This window comes from Drosophila serrata, unplaced genomic scaffold (genome assembly GCF_035046125.1).
Source record: "Drosophila serrata isolate PLE 108 unplaced genomic scaffold, ASM3504612v1 contig_21, whole genome shotgun sequence".
Taxonomy (NCBI): Eukaryota; Metazoa; Arthropoda; class Insecta; order Diptera; family Drosophilidae; genus Drosophila; species Drosophila serrata.
Window position 1 is genome coordinate 103,113 of NW_028256919.1, and position 14,561 is coordinate 117,673.

The 14,561-nt window shown below is 41.1% G+C and overlaps 2 protein-coding genes across 2 annotated transcripts; both read right to left on the reverse strand.

The window, feature by feature from the left end:
* Nucleotides 1-249: 249 nt before the first annotated feature.
* Nucleotides 250-1,182, reverse strand: LOC147645088 (uncharacterized). The gene has a single exon (XM_086829108.1). The coding sequence runs from the start codon at nt 1,180-1,182 to the stop codon at nt 847-849; it is 336 nt and encodes a 111-aa protein (XP_086685234.1). The 3' UTR covers nt 250-846.
* Nucleotides 1,183-5,605: 4,423 nt separating this feature from the next.
* On the reverse strand, nt 5,606-6,538 carry LOC147645089 (uncharacterized). Its single transcript, XM_086829106.1, has one exon. The coding sequence runs from the start codon at nt 6,536-6,538 to the stop codon at nt 6,203-6,205; it is 336 nt and encodes a 111-aa protein (XP_086685232.1). The 3' UTR covers nt 5,606-6,202.
* Between the last annotated feature and the right edge of the window lie 8,023 nt (nt 6,539-14,561).

Sequence of the window (14,561 nt, forward strand, 5' to 3'; positions counted from 1 at the left end):
TATTCAAATGATCTCAGCTTAAGACTAAATTATTGTGACAAAAATCTTACTTCTACTGCCATTTGTTTGGGGAGCGAGATCGCCCGCTTGGGATATTGATTGAAGAATTATTTATGTTATTGAGAAGGAGCATTGCTTGCTCCGGATGTGGATTGTTTACATTGGTTCAGCGTGGGATCGCCTACGCTGCAGATTCATATTTCTTGGAACATAACAGAATTTGTGAATATGTCACTATATATATATTTTTTTTACTCTTTTTTTTTACTCTTGCGTACTTATTGTATTAGAAATTAAAAATTTTTAGTCTATCTTTATGAAGTATCTGCTTTTTATTTTTATTTGCTAAAATAACTACATTTTCATTATCTTCTATGCTTTCTACCTTATAGAGCCCAGTGTATTTATAATCTAATTTATGTATTTTTAACTCAAGGTTATTATTTAATCTGTTTTTGTTGTATTTAATATTTTTATAAAAGCATTTGTAACTGTAGCTATTGTATTTGCTATATAAATGCCATGCTGAATTTCCTGGCTCGGAATAAATACACTGTCTTCTAATGAGTTTAGTTTTCGGACGACATGGGATCTTGCTGGCTGTTTATGGGGAAAACAACGAATTTGCCACCCTTGAGCAATAATAGCTAACGCACGAATAGGTTTTTTGTTCTCTAGTCGGAGCTGCAACAACCGATCGAACGCTTGGCTTCAATACATAATACGCTTACAATGTAGCTTAGCTTAAAAGATAAGGCGACAGAAGAAAAACAGAGAGAGAAATAGATAATAAAAGAGAAGAGCTAAGAGCGCTGCAGGTGCAGGCATACACCTATGCGCGCATATTTAGGCGCTAGTGGTCTGCTCCGAACATATTCCCCCCGTTGAAAGAGGTACTGTTCCAACTACATCGGCATCGTGAGGCAGAACTGCTAGCTTGGCGACTGCCCTCTTAATTAGACCCGTCGCAGTACGAACCATGGCTACTCGGATGACGCCGTCCTTGCCCGGAATGATTTCCTCAATGCGCCCAAGCTGCCATTTTATAGACGGAATACTGTCCTCCTTCAGCAACACTATGTTTCCAACCTTGATGTTGGACGTTTCGAACAGCCACTTTCTCCGTTCTTGAAGTAGGGATAAGTACTCGCTGCTCCACCTCTTCCAAAAGTGCTGCTGCATCTGGGTCACCCGTTGCCATCTGCTGAGGTGGCCTTCACGAAGAGTCACGTCGGGCTCAGGAAATCGGCCGTAGTTGGGACCTCTTAGGAAGTGAGCTGGCGTTAGAGCTTCCAGGTCATTCGCGCTTTCTGTAAGTAGACAGAGTGGTCGGGAGCTGAGAATGGCGGAAATCTCATACGATAGGGTTCGCAATTCATTAAGGGTCAAGATGGAGCGTCCGACGAACCTGTAAAAATGATGCTTTGCCGCTTTGACCGCCGCCTCTCATAAACCTCCGAATAAGAGGCACGCGGAGGGATGAATTTCCAGTCGATCCCATCAGCCAAGCAGGCAGATGATATCGATGCCGTGTGTTGCTCGCTCCCAAACAATGCCTTTAACTCGGCAAGCTCGTCGCTTCGCACCGACGAATTTGGTTGCTTTGTCGCTCCAAATAATACGCGGACTGCCCCTAAGGCTAATAAACCTATTCAGGGCTGCTATAAAGGAATCGGTTGTGAGGTCCTGAACGCCTTGTGCCGCCTTCGTGGAGAAACAGACACTTGTGAGGTGCTTTATTCCTGCTTTCCGCTTTGCAATAGAAAGGCCCACAATAGTCCACTCCTATGACATGAAATACAGGATTAGGTCGCACTCTATCTGCTGGTGAAAATATCGGATGCATTTGTTGAAGACGCAAGCTCCGAATTTGCGGCCTCCAATTGGTCAATAACTTTGCCGCAATGTGGCAAGCAATGCTTGTGGTCCTGCATGTAAATATTTTCTATGAAAATAAATGACGATCGCCTTGGTGACTGCGTGATCCTAGGGTAACTATATCGGATGCCTCATATCGTAGTCCAAATTCTGCAACCTTCCGCCAACGCGCAGTAAGCCATCGAATCCGAGCATTGGCCTCAGTGAGATCAGTATGCTCTCCTGAGGACACGCCTTGTCCTGGCTGAGAACCCTATACTCCTTGGCAAAGTGAACCTGTTGAATGCTCCTCAGAAGCAGCACAGTACCAAGGTTGATCTCCTCAACCGAAAGAAGGCCTTTTAATGGCACAGCTTTGCCTTTGCAATTGGCAATGAAAGGATGAATATATGCAAATACGCGCTGCAACTTCTCGAAAGTGTTGATGAATTTGCAACTCGATGAAACGTCAATGCAAACGGCTCCAACTAAAGCTGCGGAATGACGCTCTGGAAGATCCTTAACTGGCTCCAGCAGAGAGGGCCAATTCGACGAGCTTTGAAGCAGGAACGAATGTTCGTTAGCCCAAAGGGAATGATCTAGCAATTCTCTTGGGGTACATCCTTTCGACACGACATCTGCCTGGTTTAAAATTGTCGGAACGTGATGCCAAGTCATGTCTTTCGTCATCTCTTGTATTTTCGCGATTCGATTTGACACAAATACGTTGACCTCCTTTGGGGGTTGGCGAATCCATGCCAACACAATAGACGAGTCAGACCAGCAATGAAACGTGCAGTCGAAATCTATACCTTCCTTGACGTTTACTATAAGCTCAGCCAATAATAGTGCTGTTGAGAGTTCCAATCTTGGAATTGTCAAAGCCTTCAAGGGAGCTACTCTCGACTTGGCACAGAGCAAATGGACCTTTAATTCTCTATTAACCTCAAATTGCAAATATAAACACGCTTCATACGCTGATAGCCTAGCATCGCAGAATCCATGCAATTCAACGGATGTCTGTGGGGGCATTGCGAATCGTGGAAATTGTATGTTCTGGATAACTACCAACTGAGAGGTCAACTCCCCCCATGACAAAAGAATGGGTTCTAGCAATACGTCATCCCAATCCACGTTAGCACTCCATAAGGATTGTAGAAAGATTTTAGATTTTGTGATGATTAGTGTAATTAGTCCAAGTGGATCATAGAATTTGGCAATTGTTGACAATGCAATTCGCTTGGTGGGTCGATGAGCTGTCGGTATTTTAGAGAAATTAAATAGGAGCTGATCAGACGCCGAATCCCAGGCCAAACCCAAGGACTTGGAGATGTCCGATCCATCGTGGAATTTTATTAACTGTTCCCTAACGCAGTCAGATTCCCCTTCGAGAGCTTCTGCATCAATCGAACACCATTTGCGGATTGGAAAGTGCCCTCGCGACAGTAGCTCCTTTACCTGGCAACGAATTTCTCTCACCTCTTCAACTGAATCACCACCAAAAATCAAATCATCCACATAGAAATCTTTAAGAACAATTTTAGCTCCAACCGGGAATGATTCCTCCTCTGATGCATGGCTCTTATTGCCAAGACGGCAGCTGGCTCAGTTCCATAAGCTCGTCCGTGGAGTTCTCTCGCCAAACGATGCACTGCAAAAAGTTATCAGAATGCGAACAGCGCACGCAGCGGTACATCTTCCAGATATCTCCACAAAGGGCAACTTTAAAAAATCGAAAGCGAAGCAGGACGTTGAAGATTTTTCTTTGAATTGTTGGCCCTGCAAGAAGTAAGTCATTCAGAGACCTACCAGAAATCGATTAAGCTGATCCATCAAACACGACGCGCAGCTTGGTCCTCGTGCTTTCTTGCTTATGTATGCAATGGTGAGGGGGAAGGTATTGTACCGATGATGCCCTTGTTACACTAGACATGTGCCCTAGCTCGATATATTCCCGTAAAAATGCAGAGTTCTGAGTCTTCAAAGCATGGTTCCTATCCAATTTGGCTTCCAAACTTTTGAAGCGACGACGAGCCAGGCAACAGGAATCACCTAAAAATTCGAATCCTGATGTGGACAAGAGACGAACAGAATACTGCCCATTTTCAAGCCTAACATAACTTTCCTTGAAAAGCTGCTCGCATCGCAAGTCCTCAGGCAACAAAACTGGTTCTGACGAACTGAAGTCCTCGCAAATGTGTCATCATCAGAATGATTAGTAGGATCCTTGACGATGGCAGCTAAGACAGACTAATGAGTTGAACAAGTTTGGTGTTCTGAAGTGTTGGCAACGCGCTATCCAAATGAATTTGTCCCGTAGCAATTATTTCGAAAAAGAGGCCAGCACCATTTAGAAGATCTATTCGTTCTGATCGATTGAAATATCAATCAGCGTATATATGCCGGATCGGACAACTATATCATATAGCTGCCATAGGAATGATAAGAAAATTTTTACAAAAAAAAATTATAACATTTTCAATTTTAACAGAATTTGATAAAATTTAGGTATAGGCATTTTATATTATTCTAAAATTTTGTGTAAAATTTCCCAAAGGAACGATCGAGAAATTAATACAATTAAAAATTTTAACTTATTCAGTTTTCAACAGATTTTTATCAAATTTGAGATACAGCCATATTATATTATTCTACAATTGTTTGTCAAATTTTATGAAAAGTGGACTACTATATCATATAGCTCCCATAATAACGATCGAGAAATTTAAACAGTTGAAATTTATAACAGATTTTCATCAAATTTAAGTTACAGCCATTTTATGTTATTCTACAATTTAGTGTAAAATTTTATGAAAATCGGACTACTGTAATATTTAATATAAGTAAGTGATATTTAATAGTTCAGACGTAATATTTGATAATTCGAATGAGCCATTCCCTTTTGTGAAATAAGTCAAGGGCACGTCTTTACCTTTTGTGTTCTGTTTCTCGACTGTGTTTTATTCAAAGTTTTTCTTAGAATTCTTAGCTTTTGTATATATAAAGAGAGAGAACCGCATGCATGCATATGTGTACGAGCGATAAGAGGTCAGCGTGGGAACGCTGACTTAGCATTGTTTTTAGGTGGCGGTCATATATCACGCTCACTTGAATTGGGTTTGTTTATGTTCAGCGCTGGTATGCCGCTGCTAAGCTTATACCAAGTTCTTGGTACAGTGCTATCAATACATGTGCATATTACATCTCCCCCCTTCGGGAAAATAACGTAACTAAGTGAAGTTATGTTAGATGTACATACATTTTTTGTATCTATATTTATAATTAATTGTATTAATATTATTTTTATTTTTTAACCTTATTAATTAATTTTTTTGTACATATTTTTGTGTGTTAGATCAAAATCAAATCAAGTAGAAAAAGGAATTTTAAATATATATAGTGAAGTGTTTCTGTTTTGTGAGTCGAACTAATGTCCCGTCAGTTGACTAAGGACAACGCTAAGTTGAATTAATAAAACGAATATTCCGCTTCACGTCTTTATTCAAATGATCTCAGCTTAAGACTAAATTATTGTGACAAAAATCGTACTTCTACTGCCATTTGTTTGGGGAGCGAGATCGCCCGCTTGGGATATTGATTGAAGAATTATTTATGTTATTGAGAAGGAGCATTGCTTGATCCGGATGTGGATTGTTTACATTGGTTCAGCGTGGGATCGCCTACGCTGCAGATTCATATTTCTTGGAACATAACAGAATTTGTGAATATGTCACTATATATATATTTTTTTTACTCTTTTTTTTTACTCTTGCGTACTTATTGTATTAGAAATTAAAAATTTTTAGTCTATCTTTATGAAGTATCTGCTTTTTATTTTTATTTGCTAAAATAACTACATTTTCATTATCTTCTATGCTTTCTACCTTATAGAGCCCAGTGTATTTATAATCTAATTTATGTATTTTTAACTCAAGGTTATTATTTAATCTGTTTTTGTTGTATTTAATATTTTTATAAAAGCATTTGTAACTGTAGCTATTGTATTTGCTATATAAATGCCATGCTGAATTTCCTGGCTCGGAATAAATACACTGTCTTCTAATGAGTTTAGTTTTCGGACGACATGGGATCTTGCTGGCTGTTTATGGGGAAAACAACGAATTTGCCACCCTTGAGCAATAATAGCTAACGCACGAATAGGTTTTTTGTTCTCTAGTCGGAGCTGCAACAACCGATCGAACGCTTGGCTTCAATACATAATACGCTTACAATGTAGCTTAGCTTAAAAGATAAGGCGACAGAAGAAAAACAGAGAGAGAAATAGATAATAAAAGAGAAGAGCTAAGAGCGCTGCAGGTGCAGGCATACACCTATGCGCGCATATTTAGGCGCTAGTGGTCTGCTCCGAACATATTCCCCCCGTTGAAAGAGGTACTGTTCCAACTACATCGGCATCGTGAGGCAGAACTGCTAGCTTGGCGACTGCCCTCTTAATTAGACCCGTCGCAGTACGAACCATGGCTACTCGGATGACGCCGTCCTTGCCCGGAATGATTTCCTCAATGCGCCCAAGCTGCCATTTTATAGACGGAATACTGTCCTCCTTCAGCAACACTATGTTTCCAACCTTGATGTTGGACGTTTCGAACAGCCACTTTCTCCGTTCTTGAAGTAGGGATAAGTACTCGCTGCTCCACCTCTTCCAAAAGTGCTGCTGCATCTGGGTCACCCGTTGCCATCTGCTGAGGTGGCCTTCACGAAGAGTCACGTCGGGCTCAGGAAATCGGCCGTAGTTGGGACCTCTTAGGAAGTGAGCTGGCGTTAGAGCTTCCAGGTCATTCGCGCTTTCTGTAAGTAGACAGAGTGGTCGGGAGCTGAGAATGGCGGAAATCTCATACGATAGGGTTCGCAATTCATTAAGGGTCAAGATGGAGCGTCCGACGACCCTGTAAAAATGATGCTTTGCCGCTTTGACCGCCGCCTCTCATAAACCTCCGAATAAGAGGCACGCGGAGGGATGAATTTCCAGTCGATCCCATCAGCCAAGCAGGCAGATGATATCGATGCCGTGTGTTGCTCGCTCCCAAACAATGCCTTTAACTCGGCAAGCTCGTCGCTTCGCACCGACGAATTTGGTTGCTTTGTCGCTCCAAATAATACGCGGACTGCCCCTAAGGCTAATAAACCTATTCAGGGCTTTTGCTATAAAGGAATCGGTTGTGAGGTCCTGAACGCCTTGTGCCGCCTTCGTGGAGAAACAGACACTTGTGAGGTGCTTTATTCCTGCTTTCCGCTTTGCAATAGAAAGGCCCACAATAGTCCACTCCTATGACATGAAATACAGGATTAGGTCGCACTCTATCTGCTGGTGAAAATATCGGATGCATTTGTTGAAGACGCAAGCTCCGAATTTGCGGCCTCCAATTGGTCAATAACTTTGCCGCAATGTGGCAAGCAATGCTTGTGGTCCTGCATGTAAATATTTTCTATGAAAATAAATGACGATCGCCTTGGTGACTGCGTGATCCTAGGGTAACTATATCGGATGCCTCATATCGTAGTCCAAATTCTGCAACCTTCCGCCAACGCGCAGTAAGCCATCGAATCCGAGCATTGGCCTCAGTGAGATCAGTATGCTCTCCTGAGGACACGCCTTGTCCTGGCTGAGAACCCTATACTCCTTGGCAAAGTGAACCTGTTGAATGCTCCTCAGAAGCAGCACAGTACCAAGGTTGATCTCCTCAACCGAAAGAAGGCCTTTTAATGGCACAGCTTTGCCTTTGCAATTGGCAATGAAAGGATGAATATATGCAAATACGCGCTGCAACTTCTCGAAAGTGTTGATGAATTTGCAACTCGATGAAACGTCAATGCAAACGGCTCCAACTAAAGCTGCGGAATGACGCTCTGGAAGATCCTTAACTGGCTCCAGCAGAGAGGGCCAATTCGACGAGCTTTGAAGCAGGAACGAATGTTCGTTAGCCCAAAGGGAATGATCTAGCAATTCTCTTGGGGTACATCCTTTCGACACGACATCTGCCTGGTTTAAAATTGTCGGAACGTGATGCCAAGTCATGTCTTTCGTCATCTCTTGTATTTTCGCGATTCGATTTGACACAAATACGTTGACCTCCTTTGGGGGTTGGCGAATCCATGCCAACACAATAGACGAGTCAGACCAGCAATGAAACGTGCAGTCGAAATCTATACCTTCCTTGACGTTTACTATAAGCTCAGCCAATAATAGTGCTGTTGAGAGTTCCAATCTTGGAATTGTCAAAGCCTTCAAGGGAGCTACTCTCGACTTGGCACAGAGCAAATGGACCTTTAATTCTCTATTAACCTCAAATTGCAAATATAAACACGCTTCATACGCTGATAGCCTAGCATCGCAGAATCCATGCAATTCAACGGATGTCTGTGGGGGCATTGCGAATCGTGGAAATTGTATGTTCTGGATAACTACCAACTGAGAGGTCAACTCCCCCCATGACAAAAGAATGGGTTCTAGCAATACGTCATCCCAATCCACGTTAGCACTCCATAAGGATTGTAGAAAGATTTTAGATTTTGTGATGATTAGTGTAATTAGTCCAAGTGGATCATAGAATTTGGCAATTGTTGACAATGCAATTCGCTTGGTGGGTCGATGAGCTGTCGGTATTTTAGAGAAATTAAATAGGAGCTGATCAGACGCCGAATCCCAGGCCAAACCCAAGGACTTGGAGATGTCCGATCCATCGTGGAATTTTATTAACTGTTCCCTAACGCAGTCAGATTCCCCTTCGAGAGCTTCTGCATCAATCGAACACCATTTGCGGATTGGAAAGTGCCCTCGCGACAGTAGCTCCTTTACCTGGCAACGAATTTCTCTCACCTCTTCAACTGAATCACCACCAAAAATCAAATCATCCACATAGAAATCTTTTAGAACAATTTTAGCTCCAACCGGGAATGATTCCTCCTCTGATGCATGGCTCTTATTGCCAAGACGGCAGCTGGCTCAGTTCCATAAGCTCGTCCGTGGAGTTCTCTCGCCAAACGATGCACTGCAAAAAGTTATCAGAATGCGAACAGCGCACGCAGCGGTACATCTTCCAGATATCTCCACAAAGGGCAACTTTAAAAAATCGAAAGCGAAGCAGGACGTTGAAGATTTTTCTTTGAATTGTTGGCCCTGCAAGAAGTAAGTCATTCAGAGACCTAGCAGAAATCGATTTCTTGCTTATGTATGCAATGGTGAGGGGGAAGGTATTGTACCGATGATGCCCTTGTTACACTAGACATGTGCCCTAGCTCGATATATTCCCATAAAAATGCAGAGTTCTGAGTCTTCAAAGCATGGTTCCTATCCAATTTGGCTTCCAAACTTTTGAAGCGACGACGAGCCAGGCAACAGGAATCACCTAATGATTCGAATCCTGATGTGGACAAGAGACGAACAGAATACTGCCCATTTTCAAGCCTAACATAACTTTCCTTGAAAAGCTGCTCGCATCGCAAGTCCTCAGGCAACAAAACTGGTTCTGACGAACTGAAGTCCTCGCAAATGTGTCATCATCAGAATGATTAGTAGGATCCTTGACGATGGCAGCTAAGACAGACTAATGAGTTGACCAAGTTTGGTGTTCTGAAGTGTTGGCAACGCGCTATCCAAATGAATTTGTCCCGTAGCAATTATTTCGAAAAAGAGGCCAGCATCATTTAGAAGATCTATTCGTTCTGATCGATTGAAATTTCAATCAGCGAGCGATATATTTTGTGTAATTTTCCATGATGTGGCATTTATATTGAAATGGGGCTGATACTCAGTGATACTAATAGTAACGACCGCGGAGAATGAGGCACGTTAGCTTTCATCCCGGGATTACTCTAGAATTTCGAACTGCCTTATCAGAACTCTAGGAAGATTCAACAATCCCAGAGACTAGTGTATACAACCTTCGATGATTTAAATTTAGTTGATTCGCTAGACGAGAAGTTATGAAATTTATCTGAGACGCCGAGTCTGAGATTGCTCGGCAAGGCATAAATTCTCTAGCCTCATTTCTCACATATTAATAGCGGTTGGCAGCAACATGTAATCAACGGGCCGAATATCTGTGGGTTTTGGTGAAGGGTTTGATTAATAATTATCAGGTTGGGATGATAATTGCTAACATGATAATAATGCTGATGAAGATGATATTGATGGCTGAGAGTTTAGAAATGGATCAGATGATAGTGATGAGACTGCGGTGGATGGTACGGATGGGTCTTGATTGATATGCAACAAAACCAAAACCATTGAGGTACAGGTGCAACTTCTATGCTTTTCGAAATTGAAGATTTGTACTCAAATTTAAAAAATCGAGAGCATTTTGGCAAAAAATGATCCCACGCATCACAAAATATACATAGCGGAAGATTTGAATGAATGTGTTTGAGCTATACCTATGCAGGGGTTTTCCCACCTGATGGCTTGGGCTACACCTCCTCTGCAAGAACGACTCCATATAATGCCAAGTAGATATGTAAAATGTAAAACTTTATTATCAAATCTATTTGTGAGTAAATCCAAAGCCTTTTAATAATAGGCATGTGAGGGCTCAAGCGAACTTATGGTCTCTAAGCCATAATTTTTCAATAACGCTTAGCTCCTCATCATTTCCGATGACCGTGGTGAACGTCGCAATAAATTCCGGCCAATCAGAATAGGGTCCATGGAACCGAGCTATCTCCAGAATTGGCAACCGAGGCTTCCTAGATCGGAAATAAAGATCCGGATAATTAATAAAGTCTATGGATTTTGAAATTGCAGCGGTTTGCAGCCTCGATTTATTTTCGCCTTCACATCACTGAACGCTGTGGAGAATTTAATACGATGGTCGCTTGCTATTTCCGAAAAGTCAAATTTTTCCAGCGAAGTCTGTGCGGATTCAAAGGCCAGGTTTAAGGAATTATTCCACTCCATTCGCGTCAGTAAATCAGCTTCATCAAACTGATCTACCGTTTCTGGGTTTATATAATAATTCATCGAGATCAATTGCCGCAAAAGGGATTGGGCTTTGTCTCGGTAGAAGTCCACGTCACTTGGTGGCTCATTTTTCTGCTGAACCGAGTTTTTCATATTAGGCATTTTTATTTTCTCACGCGAAGTAATTAATAAAGCTGCAACAACCGATCGAACGCTTGACTTCAATTCATATGATTACAATGTAGCTTAGCTTAAAAGAGAAGGCGACAAAAGAAGAAGAGAGAGAGAAATAGATAAAACATTAGAATTGTTGCATTATGTTATCGGAACATAAATTGGGTATTTTAAATTATTCGGTCTAATTATAAGGCAATCTTCGAATGACTTAAAATCTAATTGACAGTTTTATTTTTTTATGAAATCTATTCCAAGCATTCCAGCACAAGGGATAGCGAATTTTAAGTTAACAATTTGACAGTCGTGTGGAATTATATATTTTGAGGCTTGTATTTCTATTGAAGCCAGATCTTGTGACTTAGTGACTTCTTGACTTATCCCCTATATATTAATTATTTTGTTTGTTTGGATGTCTATTAATAATACTAATTCTTTTCCTGCTTCTAATTTTATAAATACTGCGAATGTGCTTAAACAGAGATTGAACGCGTGAATCCTAATGTTCTCTGCTGCTGAACATTCAAAGGGTTTTTGGAGTTTCCCCGGGCGTTTTGAGCCATTTTTACATTATTATTGTTGTAACTGTTATTGCCGTTATTGAAATAGCCTCCATTTTGGTGGCTATTCCCTCTGTAACCTCCTCTATTGTTTCCTTTATTTCCTCTGTAATTATTATTATTATTATATCCGTTATTTCGACCATTGTTATTGTTATTATAGTTGTTATTACCATTATAAAAACCACGACCATTGCCTCTTCCGCGATAGTTACCTCTATTGTTGTAACTACCACGATGACTTCTGCCTCTTCTGGGCACTGCGTTTGCATTTCCATTCATTTCTGTACTACATTTTAAGTACTTTGTTATGGCCTCATTCATGGACTTAAAGTTTCCTGCTTCAAGGATTGTTTTTAATTTCCCATGTTCACAGTTTTTAGTCATCGAATTTATAGCTTCTTAAGTGCTGAATTTGTTAGCATGTTCGGCCGTAAGTCCTCAATGTATTTCGCAAATTTTCGATTTCACTGGAAAACTTTTCAGCAGTTTAACATTTTTGTTTAGTCATCGACAATTTAGCATTTATGTATCGCCTACTATTGTTTCTTACAATTTTTTTATTATTCCGTCTATTGGGATTTCATTCGGGTATGGTACCTGAGATTTCTTTAATGTATGCCCTTTGGGATGCTGAGTCTGCCATTATATTTTATTTTCCATCTGCTGTGGTAAATCAGATTCCTCCTGTTTCGGTAACGTTATTACCGCAGGAATTGTTAGATCGTGTAGATCTTTTTCATTAAAAGTTTCTTCACCCGATTCGGAATCTTCTTCCGTTGAATTTTTTTTTCTTTTCTTTGCTGATATCTATCGCCAAGGGAGTATATAGGATTGTTAGTATCGAAATATTTAAATGATACCTTTCCCTGACATTTATTAAATTAAAACGTAACTTGATCAACAATTTAGATATTCTTGACCATTTCGCATCGTTTATCGTTTTCCTATTTTCGTGCACTAAATTTCTTGCCTTGTTGAAAGAATCAACGAGAATTTCGGCATGTTTATTTAGTGTTTCTTTCTAAATATTTCTATTTTGGCTTACAAACTTGTAAGACTTATAAAAAATGTCCTTAATCTCTCTAATCTGGAGACTGAGTTGCTCCCATTCACTAATAAAGTTGATCAACAAAATACTAACATTTTTTTTAATTTTGTTGAGATCGTTACCTCGGCTTACAAATTTCTTTTTTAGTTATTTTTATCAAGCAAATACAATTTTAGTACAAAATCTGCCACCAAAACGGACAATTTAGCTAACAACATTGTAGTAATCATTTCAAAATGTGGCGACACATTTACAACTACTACTTTGTTTACCACATTAGCGGTGGTAACCTCGATGAGGGTGCGATGAGTACGCACTTGATATACCTTTGCAATCCCTTATATGGGATGCTCCTCGTCAACAGATTTTACTTTTACATAAGGCAGTGTTGCCAAAATTATATTTTTTTCTAGTTTACTGTAATGGATTATTGGGCTACCTATATCCGTTTAGGGCTTGTATAGCTTTTTTACGAAAATTTTGGTTTGAATTATAAAATCTATCCGCTTCAAATTCTAACATATTTTGTTTTTATTTCTATATCTGAGTAACGCGAGAATACACATATGTGTGTAATATTATAAAAAATGTTGTATTTGCTTCTGGGCGTTATACCCAGTGCCAGAGACGTGGAAAATTGTTATCAAGCGCTTTTACGCGTATGCTTGTTTATACTAGAGGCAGGTCAGACATTGCCTTCCTGCGTTACATCGCAACATTGCGAAGTTTTTTATTCAGTTCCTGAAGCTTCTCCTGGTACTTCTTAAGCTTCTCTGCGCTTCTTTCCTTGGTCATCAGATCCTTTATTAAACGCCGCTTCTGAAGCAGTTTAACTTTCCTTCCACTCCTTTTTGTTTTGGGGGTTTCCCTTTTCTTTGTCCTTGCCCCGTTCTCAGCTATTGTGAGTGGGCGGGGTCCAGCGCTTGGGCACACCTCTAGAGCCTTCTTAATGCTCGGTGCGTCCTTTTGCTCGATACGAGCAGCTTCCTGAAAATCGCTCATCAACTTTCATCCAACGGTGGCGTAAAAGACGGCACCGCAGCTTAATTGACAACGCATCCGCGTTATATAGTTTCCTCTCATCGTTAGGCTCGGATGTTCAAATTTCTGAGGCAATGGTCATTTACGTGGTCATGGATAAGTGCGACCAACAGACCAAAACAAAATGGAACGAATACCTGGACTATCTCACTCTACTATCCTGAAGCCTGTGTACCCAGCTGCTTGAACGCCAGTGCCAGTTTCTCTTGTCTTCTGGGCAACCCCATGGATCCGAGCAGTCAAGATCGACTCGTCCCCCAGTTAGATCTCACAACTCGTCGTTTTCGCTAACCAACGCACCATGTGTACACTGCCTGGCACCCTCGCACAAATTGCTTAGCTGTGACAAATTTAAGGACCTCAGTCCAATTGCGCGATTTGACGTCGCTAAATTTAAATCGTCTCTGCCTGAATTGCCTGTGTAGTGGTCACCAACTCTCAAACTGCCCAAAATCGCTGTCGCACCTGCCACAAGGCACATCATACCTTATTGCACAACAACCATTCACTGAACGTGTCTCGCTCGCATCAACCGGTCCCAACCGCACCACCATTGAAAGCAGCAACCCACTCACATTCCGGCCAGAAATCACAGGTTTTACTTGCCACTGCGATGGTTCTCGTAAAGGATGCATTTGGAACGTATAAACCTGGGAGAGCTCTTCTTGATTTCTGCTCCCAAGTGAACTTCGTTACGGCCGATTTTGCACAAAGGCTTCGTCTACGAAGGGAAAGACATCCAGTGCAAATTCGAAGCATCGGCCATTCGCAAACAGATATTAAATATTGCACAACCACATCTATCGAATCTCGCATGACATCTTTCGTGCTCTCCGCAGATCTTTGTATTACGCCACAGATTTCATATCAGCCTGATCTCGCCATTGACATTTCATCTTGGAATTTGCCAGAAAACACGCCTCTCGCTGATGAAAAATTCTACCAAGCTCGTCACGTCGAC

Coding starts and splice junctions, on each gene's coding strand:
- LOC147645089 (XM_086829106.1), bottom strand. CDS start 6,538: ATGCAGCAGCACTTTTGGAAGAGGTGGAGCAGCGAGTACTTATCCCTA.
- LOC147645088 (XM_086829108.1), bottom strand. CDS start 1,182: ATGCAGCAGCACTTTTGGAAGAGGTGGAGCAGCGAGTACTTATCCCTA.